Source organism: Plecotus auritus (assembly GCF_963455305.1).
Source record: "Plecotus auritus genome assembly, chromosome: 11".
In the NCBI taxonomy this organism is placed as follows: Eukaryota; Metazoa; Chordata; class Mammalia; order Chiroptera; family Vespertilionidae; genus Plecotus; species Plecotus auritus.
In genome coordinates, this window is record NC_137777.1 from 9,598,278 (window position 1) to 9,623,107 (window position 24,830).

The 24,830-nt window shown below is 41.1% G+C and overlaps 1 protein-coding gene across 5 annotated transcripts in view; it reads left to right on the forward strand.

The window, feature by feature from the left end:
• ESRP1 (epithelial splicing regulatory protein 1) overlaps positions 1–16,688 on the forward strand; it is a gene marked incomplete at both ends in the record, with an annotated part of 54,057 nt that extends 37,369 nt beyond the window's left edge. For 3 of the 5 annotated variants that reach the window (XM_080646659.1, XM_080646661.1, XM_080646660.1), the window contains 2 exons: positions 8,970–9,120; positions 13,774–13,848. In XM_080646659.1, coding sequence (XP_080502785.1) covers positions 8,970–9,120; positions 13,774–13,848 — 226 coding nt within the window. Of the gene's footprint in view, positions 1–8,916; positions 9,121–13,773; positions 13,865–16,667 lie in introns of those variants that run through there. The other 2 variants (XM_080646662.1, XM_080646658.1) reach the window with 2 other exon arrangements.
• Between the last annotated feature and the right edge of the window lie 8,142 nt (positions 16,689–24,830).

The following is a 24,830-nucleotide window of genomic DNA, read 5'->3' on the forward strand; positions in this document are numbered from 1 at the left end:
TGGAGAAGTGCCAGATAATTTTTGTTGATGGAAACGATTATCACCCTCAGTTTTTTTCAGTTTGGATGATATTTCTAAATGATGTAAACAAGAACTGCTGTGGGCAGTTTTTTCTCTATTATCAGTGAGAATACATTCTAGCTTTCATGGAAGAAGTAGTCATTTGCTAGTCTAAAGACCTAATACATATAATGAGCAGTTCAGGGAATTAAATATACTTACAATTATTTTTAGCATTACAGAAAATTAGGAAGCACAGGGAACCTCAAGAAAAAAAAGTTGCTCAAAAAACCTAATAAGATTGGTTTCAATTTATATATTTGTTTTTCTAAGGATTTTTTTAAATAATTAGGATCATGTAATTTTCAAGAATAAGTTTAAAAATCTGTAAATATGCAAATAAACATAAATTGAGAATATCTATTACCCAATTGTATCAATATTTTGCCTTTTTTGTTTCATCTATTAACACTGTTTGCCTTACTACCAGAACACTACAAAAGCTAGGAATTGCTTCTTTCTATTGCTATTTATTATGTGTCAAATATATCTTTAAATATAATGCTTTAAGGGTAAGTAAGCGCTTTACTCTTAAAGCATTAACATTCTAATTAAAAGAAAGAACTTAGCTAAAATACATATGCCAACCTTGATAAAGAAAATAACCCTGCCATGGCTGGTGTGGCACAGTTGGAGTGACCTCTTGTATGCTGAAAGGTCGCAGCTTCAATTCCTGGTTGGGGCATGTGTGGGAGGGAAACAATCCATATTGATGTTTCTCACTTTGATGTCTCTCTCTCTCTCCCCTTCTCTCCCTCTTCCCCTCCCCACCCTCCCAAAAAAATAAAAGAAAATAAATAAAAAATAAAAAGAAAATAACCCTATTTTGCATCTACTGTCCTATTTAAGCATTTCCTTGATGTATCTTTAAGGGATTACACTAAAGTAGGCCCAATGGAAGACTGACATTTGTATATGAATTTTACTTAATAATATAGGCTGACTTTTGATTTTTTTTTTACTAGAGGCCCGGTGCACGAAATTCGTGCATGGTGGTGTGAGTCCCTCAGCCCAGCCTGCACCCTCTCCAATCTGGGACCCCTTGAGGGATGTCCGACTGCCCGTTTAGACCCGAAACAGGATTGGGCCTAAATGGGCAGTCGGACATCCCTCTCACAATCCAGGACTGCTGGCTCCCAGCCACTCGCCTGCCTGCCTGATTGCACCTAACCGCTTCTGCCTGTCAGTCTGATCACCCCCTAACCACTTCTCTGCCAGCCTGATTGACGCCTAACTGCTCCCCTGCCAGCCTGGTCACCCCTAACTGCCCTCCCCAGCCAGCCTGGTTGCCCCTAACTGTCCTCCCCTACAGGCAGAGTCACCCCCAACTGCCCTCCCCTGCAGGCCTGGGTACCCCCCAACTGTCTTCTCCTGCAGGCCTGGTCCCCCCCCCAACTCTCCTCCCCTGTAGGCCTGGGTCCCTCCCCCCCAACTGTCTTCCCCTACAGGCCTGGCCCCGCTCAGCTGCCCTCCCCTGCTGGCCTCGTCTCCCCCCCAACTGCCTTCCCTGCAGGCCTTGTCCCCCCAACTGCCCTCCCCTGCAGGCTTGGTCTCCCCCAACTGCCTTCCCCTGCTGGCCTGGTCTCCCCCAACTGCCCTCTGCCGGCCTGGTCCTCCCCAACTGCCATCCCCTGCGGGCCTGATTCCCCCCCGCAGACCTGAGTCCCCCCCAACTGCCCTCCCCTGCAGGCCTGGTCTCCTCCAACTGCCCTCCCCTGCTGGCCTGGTCTCCCCCAAATGCCCTCCTCTGCCAGCCTGATCACCCCCAACTGCCCTCCCCTGCAGGCCATCTTGTGATGGTCATCTTGTGTCCACATGGGGGCAGCCATCTTGTGTGTTGGAATGATGGTCAATTTGCATATTCTTTTATTAGATAGGATGAGTTAAGTAGTTGCTTAAACTGCCTCTTTTTTTTTTAATATATTTTATTGATTTTTTTACAGATAGGAAGGGAGAGGGATAGAGAATTAGAAACATCAATGAGAGAGAAACATCGATCAGCTGCCTCCTGCACACCCCCCACTGGGGATGTACCCGCAACCAAGGTACATGCCCTTGACCAGAATCGAACCCGGGACCCTTCAGTCCACAGGCCAACGCTCTATCCACTGGGCCAAACCGATCAGGGCTAAACTGCCTCTTTTTAAAGTTTTTTTAACTGAAAGCAAAATGTTTTAGCAAATGTTTTTCATTTACATACAAAATAATCAGTAAGGTATCTCTGGAAACGTAGACAATAAATATTGGTAACCAAGGAGCTGTAACAGGTTGCTTCTACAGAGTGGTTCAGATTTGTTGGGGGAAAGGGTATAATGGAGTCATATTTGTACCTTCCATATTGTACAATATTCCTATTCTAAAAAGACAAAACTGTATTTTTTAAATGACCAAACATTTTTTCCAAAAGTAACTAGTGAAAGGACATTGTCTTCTGCTGCTTTGCCATAAGCACAAATTCCCATGTGTCACAGTGTGCTTTGCTTTGCTTGTTTCTTCTCTCTGTTATTGAGCATTATATTACTTTTTAAGATGCATTTTTTTTTAAACATGTAAGAGGATCAGTTGTGTTATGATTTTGTGCTTTCAAACAGCAAGATTACTTTCAAAATAATACCTAGTGTAGGATTCAGTTTTCAAATTAAACATGGGGCTTGCCCCAGCCTGGTGGCTCAGTTGGTTGAAGTGTTGTCCCTGACAAAAAAAGGGTTTCTGGTTCAATCCCCTGTCAGGCACACAAGAGCACAGGATCCATGTTTCTTTCTCTCTCTCTTTATCTCCCCCTTCCTCTCTCTAAAGTGAGTAAAAACATATCCTCGGGTGAAGAGTTGTTTTTTTTTAATGGGGCTTTCTGGAGGCTCACCTTGTTTTGAGTAACCAGCCTGTCACTGTATTATGTACTTGAAACATGATAACTGTAGTGGCGGGTTATATTTTATACTCTTGAACATGTTTAGTTACAATAGTTTAGTTACCAAACTATTTTGACAGTACATAAACTAGCTGACTAGGTGAAATAGGTTCTTGGGAAGATGTCTTTAAGCATTCTAAAATGTTTTCATATCCATTGGTTATTTAACTTTTCTTTGAAAGGTAGATGCACATGCATAAAGAGGTTTATACGGTCATGGCGCCACATAAGGATGTTTCAGTGAGAAGTGTCAGTGGTGGATTGCATATAGAAAGGTGGTTCCACAAGTTATAAGAGAACTGCAAATTTCCTAACACCTTCTGATATCCATCATAACCTCATTGCAAAGACTTGTCATGGTGTTACAATTGTCTACAGCAGGGGTGGGGAACATCTGGCCCGCGGGCCATACAAGGTGCATGAAATCATGTGGTCCGGCCCTGCCAAGGCATTGGGGGTGAGTTAATTAAATGTTTGACCAAATATAGCAGGCCAGTTTTTAAGCTGATCATGTTGTATGGCCCTCAAATGATGTTATACATACCCAAATGGCCCTTGGCAGAAAAAAGGTTCCCCACCCCTGATAGTATTCAGTACAATAACCACCTACACAGGTTTGTAGCATAGGAGCTGTGTGGGGACCGAATGTTACCCCAAAATATGTCTTTGGCATTAGGATTATTTTAGGCTGATTAAGAAACAGCACACAAGCTTTGCACAGTGGCAGTATGGTAGCCAATGAGGTTTATCCTAGGTGTGATTATTGCTGATTGTTTGTTTTTTTAAAAAAGAAAAAGAAATAGCACACAGGGAGATGCTCTGAAAACCAAGTTGAAGTTACTCTTTGTAAAAGATATTTACGGTTGTTAGGAAAATCTCTATTAGTAAGAATATCCCCTTCCTGTGAAGAAGGGAATGATTTTTATCACAAGAAACTCTTGGTGCTGAATACAACAATCTTAAATCTGCAGAACAACCTTAACCTTGTTTACTTTGCTTTTCCTGGTAACCTATCCCCCTCCTTCCGCAACCCCCCCCCCCCGCCCCCGCCATGTGGTACTTAAGGTGGTGGCTTCAGCCATTCTGAGGAGTTACTCAGATCTCCTGAATCTCTCCCATGCTTACAGAAAGTATACATGTCATTAAGCTTTTGTTTTTCTCCTGCTAATGTCTTTTTTTATTTTTTAAGGTATTTTTATTGATTTCAGAGATGGGGAGAGAGAGATAGAAACATCAATGATGAGAGAGAATCATTGATCAGTTGCCTCCTGCACGCTCCCTACTGGGGATTGAGCCCACAACCCAGGCACGTAGCCTGTCCTGGAATTGAACTGTGACCTGGTTCATGGGACGATGCTCAACCACTGAGCCACACCAGCTGGGCTAATCTGTATTTTAATATAGCCAAGAACCCAGGAGAGTAGAAAAGAATTATTTTTCCTCCTCTAGAAAGCAGTAAGCTATACCATACAGTTGTTGTGTGGTGCAGTGGGATATACCATCTAGTCTGTGTAAGTGCATTCACTCAATGATGTTTACACAATGATGAAATTACTAAGGATTCATTGCTCAGAGTTAAGCAGCACATGACCGAATATAGCCTTTCAAAAGAGCTAACAAATCCAGGATCCAGATATAATAATCAGTCCATGAGCAGTCAGGGAATTAAATTTCCAAAGAGTACTGAAAAGTTAACCTTGCTGAAATGGTTGATTTGAGATGAAAATTTAGTTAGTTCAAAAATTTTCTATATAACACCCAGCCGGTGTAGCTCAGTGGTTGAGCGTCTTATCTATGAATCAGGAGATCACAACTCGATTCCAGTCAGGGCACATGCCCTGGTTGCGGGCTTGATCCCCAGTGAGGGATGTGCAGGGGGCAGCCAATCAATATTCGTTCTCATTAATGTTTCCATCTCTCTCTCCTTCTCCCTATCTGGAAAAAAAAAATTATAATAAAAATTTTTTTAAATTTCCTATATGAAAACAGACATTTTGCCCTGATTGGTTTGGCTCAGTGGATAGAGCATTGGCTTGCGGACTGAAAGATCCCAGGTTCGATTCTGGTCAAGGGCACGTACGTTGGTTGTGGGCACATCCCCAGTAGGAGATGTGCAGGAGGCAGCTGATCGATGTTTCTCTCTCATCGATGTTTCTGACTCTATTCCTCTCCCTTCCTCTCTGTAAAAAATCAATAAAAATATATATTAAAAAAAAAGAAAACAGTCATTTTCCAAATAAAAGGTCTTTATAACATTCGGGGATTTAGCAAATGTTAATCCAAAAGGATCTGTGTAGTAATTTTTTTGTAAGGCAGTGGGAACCAGGTGTCTTTCAGCAGGACTTCTCATGTTTCCTAAGCTAATGTGTTATGCACATCCAGAGGGGAGAATTTAGTTCTTTAATCTTTTCACTTAACCTATTTCTTTACCTGATAGATAATGCTGTGATCCTCTCTTCTCTAGAGAAATATGGCAAGTCCTCAAATGATGAATACTGTCATACTATGACTTTACATTTTAGAATGCCACCCGATAACATTAATCAGTGTCACCAATGTTTAGTAATTTGTAATCCTTTATAATAAAAGGGGAATATGCAAATAGACCAAACAGCAGAACAACAGAACAACCAATCAAAGTGTATGCTAATGACACGCTAAGGCTGTTTAACTGCTCACTATGACGTGCACTGACCATCAGGGGGCAGACAGTTGACCGGTTGACCAGTCGCTATGATGTGCACTGACCACACCAGGGTTGATGCTCTGACCAGTAGGTTAGCTTGCTTGCTGGGGTCCAGCCGATAGGACTGAGCGACATGGGCTGGACACGCCCTGGAGCCCTCCCGCAGTCCTTCCCTGGCTCGATCATGCACTGTTGGGGTCCCTCAGCCTGGCCTGTACCCTCTTGCAATCCGGGACCCCTTGGGGGATGTCAGAGAGCGGGTTTCAGCCCAGTCCGCAGACCACTCCCCTTGGGTGGGCGCCAGACGCAGGGCTCATGGCTGGCAAGTGCTGCTGTGGCAGCGCGAGTTTCTCCTGATCGGGACTGATTGGGCGCGAGCCCGCGGCAGACATTGGTAGGGACAGGATGAGTGAGAGCAGCAGGTAGGAGCTGCAGGCAGTGTTCCACTGCGGGTTTCAGCCCGATCCCTGCAGGCCACCCAGAGGGACCCCACCAGTGCACGAATTCGTGCACCAGGCCTCTAGTATTAAATAAATGAGTAAAGGGTATGTGACACTTGTTTTCGCTAGAGTGTGTATGAGTGTCATGGCATCCTGGCCCCCAATATTTTCATATATATATATATATATATATATATATATATATATATATATATACCTATTCTACACAGAATTTTGAATGACTTATTAGGCTACATTGAACATTATGAAATTAAATGATATAAATTGGTATCTGGGAAATTGTAGGATAGGAAGCAGTGTTTGAATGGTCTCACAACAGAATCTCAAGCAACTAAATTAGAATTGCAAAACTCAAAACTTCAAAGGAAAGGAGGTCAGACTCTGAGGGAAACAGTTATTCTCTACATTGGTTTAAAATTTTTTTTTTACCTAAATATGTAGAAAGGACAGGGAGTACTGCAGTGGAGGAAATCTGCAACAACTTTATAATACATGCACTTGTGTGTTAAATTCAGCGATTTCTTAACACGTGTAGCTTGTGAAGGGGCCTCAGCCATGGTCATAAGGACTGTCTGCACAGCAGCAGTGCTCCATGGCGCTCCGAACGTAAACCTTTGGTAAAGCCCCTCTCCTGCTGTTTTTCTTTTCACTTCATTTCCTCTCACCCCCACCTCAGTTCTTTTTTTTTTTTTTTTTAATATATTTTATTGATTTTTTTACAGAGAGGAAGGGAGAGGGATAGAGAGTTAGAAACATCGATGAGAGAGAAACATCGATCAGCTGCCCCCTGCACACCCCCCACTGGGGATGCGCCCGCAACCAAGGCACATGCCCCCGACTGGAATCGAACCTGGGACCCTTCAGTCCGCAGGCTGACGCTCTATCCACTGAGCCAAACCAGTCAGGGCCCCACCTCAGTTCTTTGTTCAGGCAGCTCAACAAGGTTTTCTACCCAGCTCCAGTGCAGTCCCCTTGTTAATTTACATGATGTGGTACAATCTTCCAGCACTCTAGACCTTTGAATTCATTGCTGTATTGACTTGTGGATGTTACATTATTGACACTGTGCACAAGAGACACTGATAAATATTGACACTTGAGAATCTGAAACCTAACTAAAAAGACAATGGATGTAAGTAAGAACCAAAAACAGTGACTAACAATTGAGCATAAAGATTAGGATGAGCTTCTGGTATAGTCTGGCTTTGATGGACAACTCTTACCTTTAAAAAAAAATAAATTTTTTTTATTGATTTCAGAGAGAGGAAGGGAGAGGGGGAGAGAGACTTTTAGTCATGAGAATCATTTTTCGGTTGCCTCCTGCACACCACCCACTGGGGATCGAGCTTGCAACCCAGGCATGTGTCCTGACTGAGAATCAAACTGTGACCTCCTGGTTTATAGATGGACACTCAACCACTGAGCCATGCTGGCAAAAAAAAAAAAAAAAGGTATTCTTTTTTTCAATGTTTGGTAAAATTCACATGTGAAGCAGTGTCTCCCAGGTGACTCTAATAGGCAAACAAGTTGAGGATCACTGCTTTAGACACTGAAGTGGTTGAAGGCAGCTTGATGTCCAGTAATACTTTCAGGCTCTCCCATATTTTCAAAATAGTGAAATAGAATGATGGTTATGGAAATAGCAAAAGTGAAATAACAAATTATTGCATTTTATGGTTTATGGAATAACTTGGTATGTTTAATCACTGAATCTGCAGAACAATTCTGTGAAACTTGAAAGGTGCTATCGTCCCCATTTACCAAATGATGTCATTGAAGTTAAAAGAAATTAAGTGACTTGCTCAGGGCTACTGTGCCAATAAAAAAAATGGAGTCTGGAACTAGATGTACATCTGATATTATTCCTATTAACCATCAGTTAGGATCACGTAGGCTACAGAACCTCAAAGATTTTTAGTCCCTTTCATTTTTGTGTTTGCTTGTTTTTGAAATGGGATAATCACCTCCTTAGAAAGGTTTATAAAGGTTAATAATCTAAAACTGTGGGTCTTTCTTGCTCTTTAAGCTAATAACAACTTATTTTAAAATTTTCCCAATATTTTCAGTTACGGGTTTCTGGCCACTAATTGTGGTGGAAAACCGATTGGGTGGTGAATAGGATGAAGCTTATTTTATGATACGGCAATTGCTTAAGTTGCCATCTAAAGAATGAGGTATTCACTTGGTTTGTGCTCCTTGGGGGTTATGGCTGTAGGTATACCAAGAGGGACTGGTGCATCAGCTTTCCCGTTGTGTTAGTGGTGATTGACTTTAATTTGCTGGGAATCTTTTCCAGTTTACCCGCCACCTCCTCCTCCTGCTTTTTAGTCAAGTTGGAAGGGATATCTCAGAGGTGCTTTAGTATTTTTGTATTATGTGCTCCCTTACTATGCTGTACCTTTGCTTGTGTGCATGGGTAAAACAGTCTGTTCCTTGGGAAAATCACTTCAAGTGCTTTCTTTCGGTGTCTGTGGCTATGGCTCCTATTAGTCCTTTGTATTCATGCCTTAGTATTCCTGATGACTAGCCAGTTAATCATCAGTGAGCTGGGCTGTGGAAGTGGTGCTTTGTGGTTGAGTGACCTTAAAGGCTTAATTCTCTCCTTCCTGTCCCTTTAAGAATCTCAGCGAGAACTGAATCTTTGAGGAAGCCCTGCACTGAACTCTGCATTAACCCTTCTACCTTTTAACTTTAGGCTTTTCTGGAAATATGGTTTTCTTACCTGGCTTGGGAGAGAGAACTCGGATGATTCTGAGATCACCTTGAGAGAGTCTGTTACCTTAAGTGACTAATGTTTTTAGAGTAAATATTCGACGTTGTCTATTCCTATTGGTTCACTGTACTTTCTCTTTAGCCCCCCAGGTTCGCCCAATAATCTTGGCTACTTCCCTACAGCTGCTAATCTTAGCGGTGTCCCACCACAGCCTGGCACGGTGGTCAGAATGCAGGGCCTGGCCTACAATACTGGAGTTAAGGAAATTCTTAACTTCTTCCAAGGTTACCAGGTCAGTAGCTTGAAGAAGAAAACTATTCAGTGCCCTTTATACTTAAGTTGATTTGCCTGAAGAATGCAGCCAGGAAAGAAACCAATTCTCTGAAATTCATGTGTGTACAAGTGCTACTAGATTGCTTATGGAGGCAAAAAGAACCCGAGTCGGTCAGTCAGTCAGGAGGACCAGTGTGAGTGCTAACTTCAAGCTCGTCCCTTTGACAAGATCAGGGCTTTTCCACGCTATGTTTATGACTTCTATTTAACCTGTTGGTGTTTTTTTGGCACATAGCAGTGTGGGTCTTTCCATCTAGAATAGGACTGCCTAGAGAGTTTTCCTTGAAGTCAAATTCTTTTTTTTTAATCCTCACCTGAGGATATATCTATCGTTTATTTGTTCATTTCTTTGTTTTTATTGGAGAGAGAGGAGAGAGAGAATCGTGGATCGGTTGCCTCCTTCTGGGGATTGAACCTGCAAACTTTTGGTGTACAGGAAGGACACTATAACCAGCTGAGCCACCTGGCGGGGCCAAAGTCAAATTCTTGACTAACAAAAAAAATACTTAAATGTGGTGTTGAAATTGGATATTTACAAAGTTGTCAAAGGGCTCTATGCCTATCCTGAAAAAAAAAAAAAAAAAAAACCACAAAAAAACAACAACAAAGGAAACTCAATGAATCTTTAGTTAAGAACTCCTTAAAATGAGCTATGGGATATTCATTGAGCCTTTTATGTAATGATCCACAATTAATTCTTGTGAAACTGGTATTACTCTTGTCACTCTTCCACTGCCTGTATCCATCAATTGTTTTCTGACTTCAGCTAAAGAATGAGATTTTTCTTGGTAAGATCTCTTTAACAATGAGCAAAATCCCCTTATTGCCATCTCATCTGAGCAGACACCTTTCCTTAAATCACATAATACCTAGAACTGAACTCTTCTTTCTTGCAATAGTTAAAAATCATTATCAGACAGCCTTTTAATTGCATCAATAGCAAAAATTGTCTTTCTTCTTGAAGCTGAACTTTGCTTCAGTCTTTAGAGTTGGGAAGCCTTTATAGGCATAATTGTCAAATCCTAAAATAGCCCTTGATAATTTATAGTATGGCATTTTAAGGGTTGTGCCTGAGAGGCCGTTTTCACTATTAGAATGGATTTATAAGCTTGGTGTCCATGGATCATGGAAGATTGTAGAGCTCAACTAAAATTTGGGGGTGGTTTTTGTGTGTTGTTTTTTTTTCAGATAGCAGTAGATACTTTGCTTTTTCCCTAAACAATTAAGCTGCCTAACAGAAGAAGCCCTTGCAGAGATGACTCAGTAGTTGAGCTTCAACCTATGACAACCTATGAACCAGGAGGTCAGGGATCAATCCCCTGTAGGAGGGCTTGCAGGAGGCAGCCGATAAATGATTCTCTGTCATCACTGATGTTTCTATCTCTCTCTCCCTCTTCCTTCCTCTCTGAAATCAATAAAAATATCCATATATTTTTAAAAGTTACTTTCGCCCTGGCCGGTTTGGCTCAGTGGATAGAGCATCGGCCTGCGGACTGAAGGGTCCCGGGTTCGGTTCCGATCAAGGGCATGTACCTTGGTTGCAGGCACATCCCCAGTGGGGATTGTGCAGGAGGCAGCTGATCGATGTTTCTCTCTCATCGATGTTTCTAACTCTCTATCCCTCTCCCTTCCTCTCTGTAAAAAATCAATAGAATATATTTTTAAAAAAAGTTACTTTCTAAATTTCATATCTGATTCATTAGGTTATGAAAAGAATAGAGAATTTTATCAAAGGTTATTAAAAAGGTTGCTTAGCCCTGGCTGGTGGTGCTCAGTGGTTAGAGCTTCAGCCCATGCACCAAAAGGTCTCGGGATCAGTTCCCAGTCAAGGGCAAGTACCTGGGTTGCAGGTTCGTTCCCAGGCCTCAAGTCAGGGTGCATGCGGGATGCAACCAATCCATGTGTCTCTCTCTCTCTTTCTCTTTTCCCATCCCCTTCCATTCCATCTAAAAGCAATGGAAAATCCTCAGATAAAAATTTTTAAAAAAATTTGCTTAATCTCATGGAGTAAACATTTGAGTTTTGTATTTTCCCCTATTGTTTTTCAATTCTAGAAAATAACAAAGTTTTAGGTTTTAGTGGTCAGCTGAATTAATTTGTTTGTTATTTTGACTGATCAACTTTTACATTCACACTGAATAAAATTAAGCAGTCGTGCACATACGTTGGTTATGAGATTAAGCAAAATTGCTGCTATTATGAAGAGTGCTCTGGCTGGCTTTTGTGGGTATTTATTCTACCACAAATAAGTAATAATCATTTCTAGATTTGTGGCTAAAATATTGGTGTGCTTCTGAGTTGTGATAAAATAACTTCATTCTGCAGCAGTTTGTCATCAAGATTGGGGTAGAGTTATCTGATATCAGAAGCAGAAAGGCTGCGCAAAATGACTTCATTTCTAGGCATTTGGCCTTCATTTCTGAAGTGCCTGGAATTTGTGATCTGGCACGAGGAATTAGGAGTATGCAGGGTCCTCGATTTTTCAATTCAGTATATCAAATTATTGCAATGTCTTCCTTCAGTAATTTGAGCTCTAAGATAGTTACAATGCATCATTCAAAATCTTTTCTATCTAACCTAAGTTCTTATCACTCTCACATAAAAGCTCATATTTTCTACTTTCTCTTAGACTTCATAATTTTTTTAATAAATTATTTTTATCTCAATTATATTAAGAACAGAAAATAACAGCCATGCTTTTCAGCAGCTGTGAAGCTTGGGAGATCGGGCCAGGCTGAGGACATAGGATCTCATTATCCTCTCAGCGATTCCACCCTCCTATGAAGGCCCTCCATAAAAGAGATTGATCCTAAGAAGGAAAGAAAATAACAGCCACTAGATGTGGGATTCCAGATTCTTTAGATACCATTTTGTCACAAGACCAATCAATCAGAGGATGACTTTTTTTTTATCTCTACTTACAGTGTATTTATTGCTGGTTGCTGATTTAATAGTTATTCATTTGATTTCTGGTTATTTAGCATTTTATGTAATTATATAATTTACTTATATTAAGCAAATACTTGGTAATAATTGGTTGAGAGAATGAAATCTCTCCATAGTTTGATTCTGGCTTTAAAAAATACATATATCTTGCCCAGCTGGTGTGGCTCAGTGATTGAGTTGTCGACCCATGAACCAAGAGGTCTCTGGTTTGATTCCCAGCCAAGGCGCATGCCCGGGTTTCGGTTGTGGACTCAATCCCCAATGGGGGCTGTGCAGGAGGCAGATAGATGTTTCTCTCTCATTGAGGTTTTTCTCTATCTTGCTCCCTTCCTCTCTCTCTAAAATCAGTAAAAATATTTTTTTTGAGCCCTGGCCTGTGTTGCTCAGTAGATAGAGCGCCGGCCTGGAGGCTGAAGGGTCCCAGGTTCGATTCTGGCCAAGGGCACGTTACCCAGGTTGTGGGCTCGATCCACAGTAAGGGACGTGCAGGAGGCAGCCGATCAGTGATTCTCATCATTAATATTTCTCTCTCTCTCTCTCCCTCTTCCTTCCTCTCTGAAATCAATAAAAATATATTTAAAATATATGTGTTTTTGAAAATACATATGTCTTGATATAATAATAGCATATATCATTCTCTATACATACATTATTTTTAAATACAGTTTTTGGAATTACGTTTCCCCCACTCAGCAAAATTCCTTGTATAAAACTACTCCAACTTAAATTCTCCATACTTCATTAAGGGTGAGGGTGGGGGTGTAAGGCTGGAAAGGGCAGGATTTCCACAAAAGGGGGAATTCTGATGGCCTCAGCAAGATGCAGGGCATGGGTTCTGCTAGGGAATCTGAGTCTTATAAAGTACCTGAGTTAGGCCCACTTTGAGGAATGAGATTAATAGAATGAGGACTGCATTCATGAAGATAAAACACCAATAAAATATTTGATGATGAGAATGTCATTCTGGTAATGAAAATAAGCCTGTATTTATATTTTAGTTGATGGGTCTGTTATTCTGAATGGACTCTTGAGAATCCTTATATTAATTCCTTTTAAGTTTTTCATTTGCTCTTTGCATGATCTTTTACTGTCGATGAGTTTGCATTTTCAGCAAGTGCTAGACTTTATTCATGATCTCTTTGGGCCTTTCATTGCTAAGATTTTTACTTGCTGTCTTACTGAGAGATTAGATTAGAGCAGTATTGCAAATACATCGAAGTTGACATGGTTGTTAGGACACATTTGGCTTATTTTAGAATACCTTGCAAATAGTTGGTGCTCAAATATTTGCTATCGAGTCATACCTGTGGTATCATGGAAACTGTACTGTTAGCAGGCGCTGAAGTATTTGGTGATGTTTACTGTGGGGGGGGGTGGTGGTGGTGGTGGTGGTGGTGGTGGTGGTGGTGGTGGTGTGTGTGTTTAATTTATGTGTTCAATCGAACTTCCCTCCCAGAAGGGGTTTTTAAGGTATTCAGACATGTTAAGTAACAAATGAAGACTTGGGATTAATAGTTATTTATATGGCTTGTACCAGTTTTAACTTGTTTTCTATCGTCTAAATGCCCAATAGTTCGGTTGGTAGATCTATTCAGTTGAAATACTAACCATTCGTAGTGACAGTTTGTCCATCTTTTGATCCTGTTTGTTTTAACTTGCATTTTAGTATGCAACCGAGGATGGACTTGTACACACAAATGACCAGGCCAGGACTCTACCCAAAGAATGGGTTTGTATTTAAGGGTCCCAGCAGTTAGACCACCCTCAGAAAAGAAGGTAAGGCTCTGTGATATGAAAGGTAAATTATAAAGGGCTAAACAAACAGAGGTCAAGAATCAATGTGTTTTCTTAGCAATCAGGTGAGAGGTTTCCGCTTTTCCCTCGTGTGATGTAAGTGTCAGAAACACGGGGAAGGGATGGAGACAGCAGTTAAGATTGTCATCTCAGTAGGTGGTATCTAAGCAACATTTATGGATAATAGTATGTTATTTTGGATAAGGGGAAACCTTCCCATTTGGAAATTCTCTTGCTATATCTCATGTGGACTATTGGTTAGGATTTGCCTATTCTGGATATTTTGTATAAATGGAATTATATGTGACCTTTTTGTACCTGGCTTCTTTCACGTCACATGCTTTTGAGGTTCATTTATGTTGTAGCATGTATCATTACTTTATTCCTTTTTGTGGCTGAGTAATACTTCATTGTACAGCTATAATACATTTTGCTTATGCATTTATCCACAGATGGACATTTGTGCTGTTTCCATTTTCTGGCTATTGTGAATACTAGCACTGATGCTAGCATTTATGTACACATATTTAATTATTTGTTTTTCATTTTGGAACTTACGTGTCTATGAGTGGAATCATTGAGTCTTTCTATTAAGTTTAGGTATACTTTTTTTCCAGTTTCCTTTTTTAAAAATTGTGGTAAAATACACATAACATAAAATTTACCATTTATTAAGTTTACAGTTCAATGGCATTTAAGTACATTTCACATTGTTGTGTAAACATCGCTACTATCTCCAGGGGTGGGCAAACTTTTTGACTCAAGGGCCACAATGGGTTCTTAAACTGGACCGGAGGGCCGGAACAAAAGCATGGATGGAGTGTTTGTGTGAACTAATATAAATTCAAAGTAAAGGAGCGGAGGGGAGAGCAAGAGAACCCTCTGCTCTTTCGGCTCCGCGGGCCGGATAGAACAGCCGAACGGGCCGGATCCGGCCTGCGGGCCGTAGTTTGCCCATGGCTGAATTCTAACCCCTAACTTTTTTCTTTTCTCCAACTCTGTTTACATTAAATAATAAATTCCCATTTCTCTCTTCCTCCAGCCCCTGGCTTCTCCCATTCTTCTTTCTATTTTAATGCATTTGACCGTTTTGGTTACTTCATAAGTGGAATGACACAATATCTGTCCCTTCATAACGCGCTTTTCACTTAGCATAATATTTTAAGGTTCATCTAGGTATAATTTAAATGTGATTTATTCCAAAATGATTGTAAGGTTTTTGTTGCATATCTTTTTCCTTTTCTAAAACTAAATCTAGAGGGAAGGAACCCTGATAAAGTTTCTTTGAAATGAATTGGGTTGGGTTTTTTGTTTGTTTTTTTCTATTAATATATAGCCTTTTCTTGAAGGATGATGCATTCTGGGTGAAGCTCCTGAAGAGGTGGAGTTGTAGGAATATGCTCAGGCATTGGTGTGGTTTATTTCTTTTTTATCACTAGGTTTGCTGAAATTGGCTTGCTGACATGTTGTTTTCAAACTTTGTCAACATTTTCATGGTTGAGGACCCTGTGGGCTTCAGCCATATGGATTCTAAATGGAAATTGGTGTTGTCAATAAAATGCTGTCCTTGAGAAATCACAATTGGGGACTTATCCTCTCATTCTGAAGTTGTAGAGACTGCAGTCCTGAGTTGGAAGGGATGGATTCTCTGCCATTCTCAGAGAGGTTTCAGAAAGCATCATGCCCAAATGCTTAGCAGTGGGACTATGGAGGATTTTCTAGTGTAGTTCATAGTGGTAGGAACCCATTAGTCTGGGCTTCATCACAAGGAACAACAACAGCCTGTAATTATTGGAATCGAGAGTCTAGGTCAGTGGTCGGCAAACTCATTAGTCAACAGAGCGGCAAACCACTGGTCTAGCCTGTTGATACTCATTTTGGTTCATACTTTGTCTTTCCAAATGTTCTTTATTCAAGCCCTTAATGCTGTCTGTGAATTTGGTAAGCCTACTATCACTTGTAAAATGAGTATATTGAATAAGAAATGATTATAAAAGGAACTTTTTGATAATTACATTAGAAATGTTCTAAATTGACTTTTGGTTTATAGGAGGATGCTCTCACCAACTGAGCCACACCAGCCACACAGTGCTTTTATTCTAAAGTTTTTGAGTGGTGTATAACTGAAATAGCATAGTGGAACCAATACTGTCTTCGGATTCTGAATCTGCCAATTATTCAGCATCTTTAGGATTAATTGCTCTGTGCCTCAATTTTCTCATCTGTGAACTAGGGAAAACATGGTAACCTAATAGGGTAGTTGTGAGGGTGAGATAACCCAACTAAAGGTTCCTAATCAACTACATGCTAGTCTTTGGCATGTAGAGCTCATGTTTTCTGCAGTGTCATGCCTCCGTGCTTCTTACTGATTCAGATATTTTTGTTTGAAATTAATGGTTTTATTTCTTTTAATAACATTAATGTCTAAAATCAGAGGGATGCCATTATAACTTGGGGACCCAGGCTAAGGAATGAATAGAATAGGCTCTTCACAAAGGAGTTGAGTCACATAGGGAGATGGAAACATAAGAGTATTCTATGCATGATAATACACAGGGTAGGTAATTGTTGAAATGCCAATTATCACATAACCTTCATTTGCCTATGCTGTCCTCCCCAAGAATTTGCTGTATAAATGCCAACTATGTGAACTACCTTAAGGCTTTTTTGAGTTTTTAGAGTTGAAAATTATTACGTTTTTATGGTTGCTAAGAATGTAAGATTTTAGAGACTATAATATTTCCTTTTATTCATTTTCCCCCCCAGTGTTTGAAAGATGTATGGTGATCCTGAAACCATCAGACACCTCATCAACTTCAAGCAACTTCAGGGGAAGTTTGTGTACACTCAGGCTGCAGTATTTTCAGCAAACATGATTGGACAGTGGTCCTGTGCCCTGTCTTTTGGTGGAGTGGAAAATTGGAGCCAGTGAAGCCAAATCCTTCTAGAAGCTGAATGCCTGGCTCCTTGCTGATTGCATTTAAAATGTGAAATGGAAATTGGATGTCTCCATTACTTCCAGCCAATGTGGCATCATAGGTGTTTCTTAAGTTTTATGTCTTGGGAGGAAAAATACTCCACTTACATGTCTACTATCTCCACCAAAAACTCTGTTATGGAAACTTTATTTTTGTGTGTTCCCACTCTTCTCTCCATCTCCCTGCTTGCTACACGATTATGTCCTCTTACTAAGTAATTCAAGAAAAAGGTCTTGGAATACTTAAATCACAAACTTAGAAATAAAACTAATATTTTCTTAGTTTCTTGGCCATCATGACATCTTATAGTTAAAACAATGAAAACAATTTTAAAATACCTTGGGGAAAATCCGAAATAGCGCACCCTCCACAAAACATACATAGTTTAAACGTTGGATCCTTTTTCCCAGCGGATACCAGTTGTAAATAAGAATGAACTCTAGGGGCCAAAATGCGAAACCAAAAATGAAGCAGCTACATGTAGTTTGTAATTTCTAGTTTGATCTGTAACTGAACATTGTGGCTTTATATGTATTATTTTATATTGTACTTTTCCCATTATTGATGGCTTGGACTTGAATCAGAGTAATTCCATAGTTTTAAATATGACAAAAATGAGAATATTTGGACTGTGTGTTCTGGAAAGCAATGTACTAACGGAAGTGAATGCTTGTATATATTAAGATAGTCTTAAACCTTCTCTAATGCCTTAAACTATCAAATAATAAAACTTTTAAAGCCTAGGATCATAGTCAGCATGCTAGACTGAGAGGTAAACACGTGTGGTTAGAGCAGGTACTGATGCTGTCAGTATTTAGCACTGTGTTTAGCTGTGTTTATGCTAGCTACAAAAGTGCAATATTAGACACTAGCTAGCTAGTACTGCTGCCTCGTGGAACTCCAAAGAGGAAAACAGGATTTGATTAACTCAGTGCACGTTTCTTTAAGTTACTCACATCGTCCTTTGCTTGAATGCAATGCCATGCAGATTTTCGTGGCTGCTAATTTTTATTTACTTTGCATTACGTTGACTAACGCTTGGAGAACCAAACATCCCCTCTTCAGCTGACCAGGATTAGCCCTTTAACTGCAGTAAGAAAATTAAAAAATAAAAAACAAAAACCATTTTGTGTGAATATTGGTGATAACTGGCACTTAAGATCAGAAAAAAATTCTTTATACTTGATGCCTTAAGATGCTGTCTGCCCAAAGTTCTGAAAGACTTTGATAGGCAAGTAATATTACAATACTACTGAGTTTTTGTAGAATATTTACATTTGATAATAAAACTCACCTGTTTAATCTCAATGTTTCCATTCTTTTTTTGTTATTAGAAGAGCTACTAGTATAATGGTGGAAGGACATTGGGTCAGCCATCTTTTCCTGAGGTGGTAAGATTTTTCCCTAAGTTTACCATAAGTATTTGTAAAAACGATTGATAAATGCACTCCAGATATAGTATAACCATCCCTAGAAGGTTAATTATTGAAACGTTGTGACATGTTTAACTTGTGGAAGTCAGAGATATTAATATTTGGTCCCTGCATTTACTGGAGTTGTATTTGCTTGACAACTTGAAAACCTGTTTAAGCCACATAAAAGTAATACAATTAGAACTTTAGTGTTTCTCAATTCCACATAGTTTCTTTTTCTAATCACTCTTCTTGCTGATGCTGAGTTCTCCAATATTGTCTAGTCCAAATTCTATCCATTTTTTTTGGGCTATGGTATAGTCTTGACTGACTTCTTCCATTTCAGAGCTATATATATATTGTCATTATCACTTATTTGACATATAATCTTTAAAAAAAATATTTTTATTGATTTCACAGAGGAAGGGAGACAGGGATAGAAACATCAATGATGAGAGAGAATCATTAATCAGCTGCCTCCTGCACTCCCCCCACTGGTGATGGAGCCCACAACCCAGGCATGTGCCCTTGATGGGAATCGAACCTGGGACCCTTCAGTCCGCAGGCTGATGCTCTATCCATTGAGCCAAACCAGCCAGGGCTTGACATATAATCTTGTTAAAGAGCTCAAGTGTATTAATTCTGAATTTCTATTATAACCACAAAGGCAGGAAGTATACCTGTATGTCACTCAAATCTCTAGCACATTTCTGTTCCCTCAGTTTGCTGTTATCAAGCACTCGCTGAATAGAGTTTAATTTACCCGGGAAAGTTTTTCATTCCCAGTCTTTGCCAATGTCAGTTACAAAAATGGGACCATTGCTTTCAGGTTTGTATTTCAGCTTCGGGTCTCTGCTCTTATCTGCAAGGAGGTGGCAGAGTTCGCTAGGCAAGCTGAGCTGACCCGTGCTCCTTTTCTTTGATGTCTCTGACAGGCATTGAATGTTGCCCAGGCTCTTCCCTGCCTTCACCAAAAACAGAGTTGCCTGAGTTAAACTGGTTTTCCTATTTAGCTCCCTGAAATAGAACTTCGTTCAGTAGCTGCTCTTCTCCTGGAAGAAAAGAAAAATGGGCAGTCAGGAGGATGTTGCGTAAGGGTAATGGGGAAGGAAGAGAGAATGAGAGTAAAGAGGATCAGAATATATAAAAGACTTTCAAGATCCAGCTCTTAGTCCTTGCCGGTTTGACTCAGTGGGTAGAGTGTCAGCCTGCAAACAGAAGGGTCTTGGGTTCAATTCCAATCAAGTGCATGTTCTTGGGTTGCAGGCTTGATCCCAGGCCGGGGAGGCAACCAATTGATGTGTCTCTCTCACATCGATGTTTCTCTCTCTGTCTCTCCCCCTCCCTTCTACTCTCTAAAAGTCAATGGGAAAAATATCCTCCGGTGAGGATTAACAAAAATAATCCATCTCTTAGGCTTATTGTTAATTACACAATTTCTTCCTGGTCACATTTTTTGGCCATGTATGTCAGGGTATCAGAATGGTGAATTGGTTTGGCTCAGTGGATGGAGCGTCGGCCTGCAGGTTCGATTCTGGTCAAGGGCACATGCCCAGGTTGTGGGCTTGATCCCCAGTGGGGGCCATGCAGGAGGCAGCCAATCAATGATTCTCTCATCATTGATGTTTCTATTGCTCCTCCCTTCCTCTCTGAGATAAATAAATAAATATATATATAAAAAAGGATGAATTGGCCCTGGCTGGTTTGGCTCAATGGATATCAATAGAGCATCGGCCTATGGACTGTAGGGTCCCAGGTTCGATTCCGGTCAAGGGCAGATATCCAGGTTGCAGGCTCGATCCCCAGTGGGGGGCATGCAGGAGGCAGCCGGTCAATGATTCACTCTCATCATTGATGTTTCTATATCAATAATATATATATAAAGTGTATATATACACACACACACACACACACACACACACAAAGTGGCCAGATTATTATGATCTCTGAATGCATAATAATCTGGCCACTCGGTATAGACTGACCACAGAGTTGGGATTTTAAAATAAGGTATTTCCATGTATAAGAATTGCATTGTGGGTAGTTAGAAAGAAGCAGAGGACTTACTAGCCAGAGGCTGGGGGCCACTATCTCCTGGTCCCTTGACATATCAAGATTTGCAAGCTTTCCCTTATACATAAGTACACTGAGTGACCAGATTATTATGTGTTCAGAGATCACAATCTGGCCACTCAGTATGTGTGTGTGTGTGTATATATATAAAATATATATACATATATATATATATGTATATATATATAATTTTTTTTTTTTAATGGTGAATGGAGTAGGAATGGTGGAGACAAACTCCCAGGACCACCCTGTGGTCCATATGAAGATCATCAAGGCATAACCTGGTAGTCTTGCTGCTCCTTCGACACAACAAGTCTCCTGAAGTGTCCCAGCGAACCAGCTTTCAGATGACCTGGAATAACCTTCATTTCCACCTTGCTAATTATGGAGCTAAGGAGACCTTGGGTCTTTGATGAGTTAGAAATAGAGTGTGTTTTTATTTTATTTTTAGAAAAAAAATTTAATTTAGAGAGAGAGAGAGAGAGAAACATCAATGTAAGAGAGAAACAGATCAGCTGCCTCCCGCATGCACCCTGAACACTGAACCCACCACCTTTCACTGTCTGGGACAACACTCCAATGAACTAGGCCACACCAGCCAGGGCAGATGGAAGTGTATTTTAATAGGATGCTAATTTTCTTCTTTCAGAGCCTAGGTGGACAGAGCATTTGCAGAAATGCCCACATATGATTGTCCACTGCTGTTGTTGTGTGTTGTGATATACTTGGAACAAAATGAAGCCAACGCCACCATTTTGCAGTGCCCAACCAAACTTCTTTTTGTGGAGATTTATATTCTAGACTACATTGCAGTTTTTGGTGGATGACCACAAAATTTAAAATCAAGTAGTATCTACTGGCCTTCTGGACTCTGCACACCCTATTAGTCTCCTACATTTATTCTTCCTGGGAATGTCTGCATCTCTCTACATTAATGCAATTTCCCTCTCAAAATTAAAGATACACTGCTGTTTCTGATACTTAGACATCCGACACAAAGCCTCATTGGACTTTTTTTTTGCCAAATGAAAAAAGCATCCAACAAGTTTCTAAGAAGGTGTCAAGTGGGGAATGATAATGTGTAATAATTCAGAAATGAATTTACTAAAAGGAAGCAGAAGCATTGTCCATTTTTTCCTCAGGAAGGAGTAGAAATCTGTGGTGACCATAACAGACTATGAAGTCTCCTTAAAAAGCAGTATTCTCATAAAAGAAGAATCACTTAAGTTTTTTTTAAGCCCTCAGACTTTAGAGAAACAGGAAGATTTTATATGTTGTGGGGTGTTTTTTTTTATTTTTGTTTTTTGTTTTTAAATAAATCTTTATTCAGATTATTACAATTATTTCTCCTTTTTCCCCCCATAGCTCCCCTCCACCCCTTTCCCACCCCACCTTCTGCCCTTACCTCCCCCCCACTGTCCTCATCCATAGGTGTATGATTTTTGTCCATTCTCTTCATGAACCCCCCATACCCCTTTCCCCCTGAGAATTATCAGTCCACTCCCTTTCTATGCCCCTGATTCTATTATATTCACCAGATTATTCTGCTCCTCAGGTTTTTAATTCACTTGATTTTTAGGTTCGCTTGTTGATAGATATGTATTTGTTGTTCATAATTTTTCTCTTTACTTTTTTCTTCTTCCTCTTCTTTAAGAATACCTTTCAGCATTTCATATAATACTGGTTTGGTGGTGATGAACTCCTTCAGCTTTTTCTTATCTGTGAAGCTCTTTATCTGCCCTTCAATTCTGAATGATAGCTTTGCTGGGTAGAGTAATCTTGGTTGTAGGTTCTTGCTATTCATCACATTGAAAATTTCTTGCCACTCCCATCTGGCCTGCATAGTTTCTGTTGAGAAGTCAGCTGACAGTCGTATGGGTGCTTTCTTGTAGGTAATTAACTGTTTTTCTCTTGCTGCTTTTAAGATTCTCTCTTTGTCTTTTGCTCTTGGCATTTTAATTATGATGTGTCTTGGTGTGGTCCTCTTTGGATTCCTTTTGTTTGGGGTTCTGTGGGCTTCCTGGACTTGTAAGTCTATTTCTTTCACCAGGTGGGGGAAGTTTTCTGTCATTATTTCTTCAAATAGGTTTTCAGTATCTTGCTCTCTCTCTTCTTCTGGCACCCCCATAATTCTGATGTTGGTACGCTTGAAGTTGTCCCAGAGTCTTCTTACATTATCTTCAACTTTTTGGATTTTTTTTTTTGCTTTTTGCTTTTTCGGTTGAGTGTTTTTTGCTTCTTTGTATTTCAATTCTTTGACTTGATTCTTGTGTTCCTCTATTCTGTTTCTGGGTCTCTGTATAATATTTTTTATTTCAGTCAGTGTATGTTTAATTTCTAGTTGGTCCTTTTTCATATCTTCGAGGGTCTCGTTATATTTATCGGCCTTTTCTAGGATATTCTTAAAAAGTCTTATAACGGTGGTTTTGAATTCTATATCCAGTCGTTTGTTTTCCTCCATTTCTTTCGTTTGTGATCTGATTCTTTGACCCCGCATTTTCACTGATTCCCTGAGTTGGTAAGGTAGATATTTGTGCTAGGTTTCCAATATGGCCCAGTGGGTCTGCTTCCCCAGTTAACCTGAGGTGGACACTCTTGGTGCACCCCTTTGTGGACTGTGTGTACAGCCTTGTTGTAATTAAGTCTTTATTGTTGTTGGTATCACTGGGAAGAATTGACCTCCGGGTCAGTTGGCTGTAAGGATCAGCTGTGTCTATGCTGGGAGAAGTTCGGTGCTGGAGACAGCCCTATAGGATTAGACTTGCCAAATTGCAATAGCCTCTGTGCTCAGCTTGGATGGGGTGGAGCCTCAGTCTTGGCTTCCTGTCAGCCCCGCCCCTGCGCGCACGTGCGCTTTCAGTCCTCCGCCTTCCCCAGCTCGAGTCTCCGCCTGAGAGTCCAGACTCCCCCCACAAGAGCGTGGGTCCCCAGGGGCTCGCCTGGAACCGGGGTTCACTGCAGTCAGAACTGGGGCACAGTGCCGTCAGGAGCCTCTGACTCCCCTCCACCAGGGAAAGCCCGCGGCAACCTCCGCAGCCCTTGTGCGCACCGGCGCGGGCGCGCTTTCAGTCCTCTGTCTTCCCCGGCTCCCAAGTCTCCGCCCGAGAGTCCAGACTTCCCCCACAAGAGCGTGGGTCCCCAGGGGCTCGCCTGGAACTGGGGTTCACTGCAGTCAGAACTGGGGCTCAGTGCAGTCAGAATCCTCTGACTCCCCTCCACTAGGGAAAGCCTGTGGCAACCCCCGCAGCCTTTGTGCGCACCGGTGCTCACGCGCGTGTGCACTTTCAGTCCTCCACCTTCCCCGGCTCCCGAGTCTCCGCCCGAGAGTCCAGACTCCCCCCACAAGAGCGTGGGTCCCCAGGGGTTCGCCCCGGAACTGGGGTTCAGTGCAGTCAGAACTGGGGTTCAGTGCGGTCGGAGGCTTCCTTCCCCCTTCCGCCAGAGGAAGTCAGCCAGGCTCTCAGCCGCCCTTCCTCTCTGCGCGCACAAAGCCCCTTTGCCGTACCTCCAATTCTCTGTGAGCTTTTCTCCTTCCTTCTAGTTGTAGAATTTTCACTCAGCCTGCTTTCCTGTGGTTCTGGATGGTGTCCGTTCTGTCTTTTAGTTGTAGTTTTGAAATTGTTGTGCGAGGCAGCAGTTTAGGTGTTTACCTATGCCGCCATCTTGGTTTCTCGGGGTGTTTTTTTTTAACCTAAAGATTGAATAATATCTCCTATTTCCGTAAGAAGCTATTTCTTCTCTTTATCCATTACTAGATAGAGCAGGCAAATTTATAATGAAGTCCATCAGTCACCCTGGTGATCGCGAAGGTACAACAGAAGGAATGGACATCACCTCCAGACCCCTGACTTGGAAAACGGGTCCTCATTGGTCACTGTATTGTTCTCCCAGGAAGTAATCAGGACACTGGTACCTTCTGCCCACGTATTCATCCTGCCGTATCTTGCAGTTTTCAAGGTCCATACATCGTGTTTTCTCTGCTTTGACCCAGGTCTCTTCTGGCCCACTAGTACCTGCTATGGTATTTCTAACTTGTGTCCAATGTTGCTTGACAGCAAGACATACGTTCAGGCAACCAAAAGCATAAAAAAAAGAGTTCCTGGAACTGTTTTTGCACAGTATTGAAAACTGACAGCTGCTCCGCAAACATCCTCACTTGACAAAGGTGCTATTAGGAGATTCTTGCTGCCTGCCAAGAATGGGGCAGCCATAATTACCCCATGACTTCAGTGAATTCTAATGCTTTTTTACTCTTGCTCTAAAATGGGCATTTCGTCAGTTTCTAAATTTATTCCCAAGTACTCAGGAAAGGTCCTGGTATTTGTTTAAGAATGTCATCTCTATATATAAAAGCCTAAGCCACCGAACTACTGAACCACCGGTTGACTGGTCGCTATGACGTGCACAGACCACCAAGGGGCAGACACCACCAGAGCTGGTGGTCAGTGCCTCCCACAGTGGGAGCG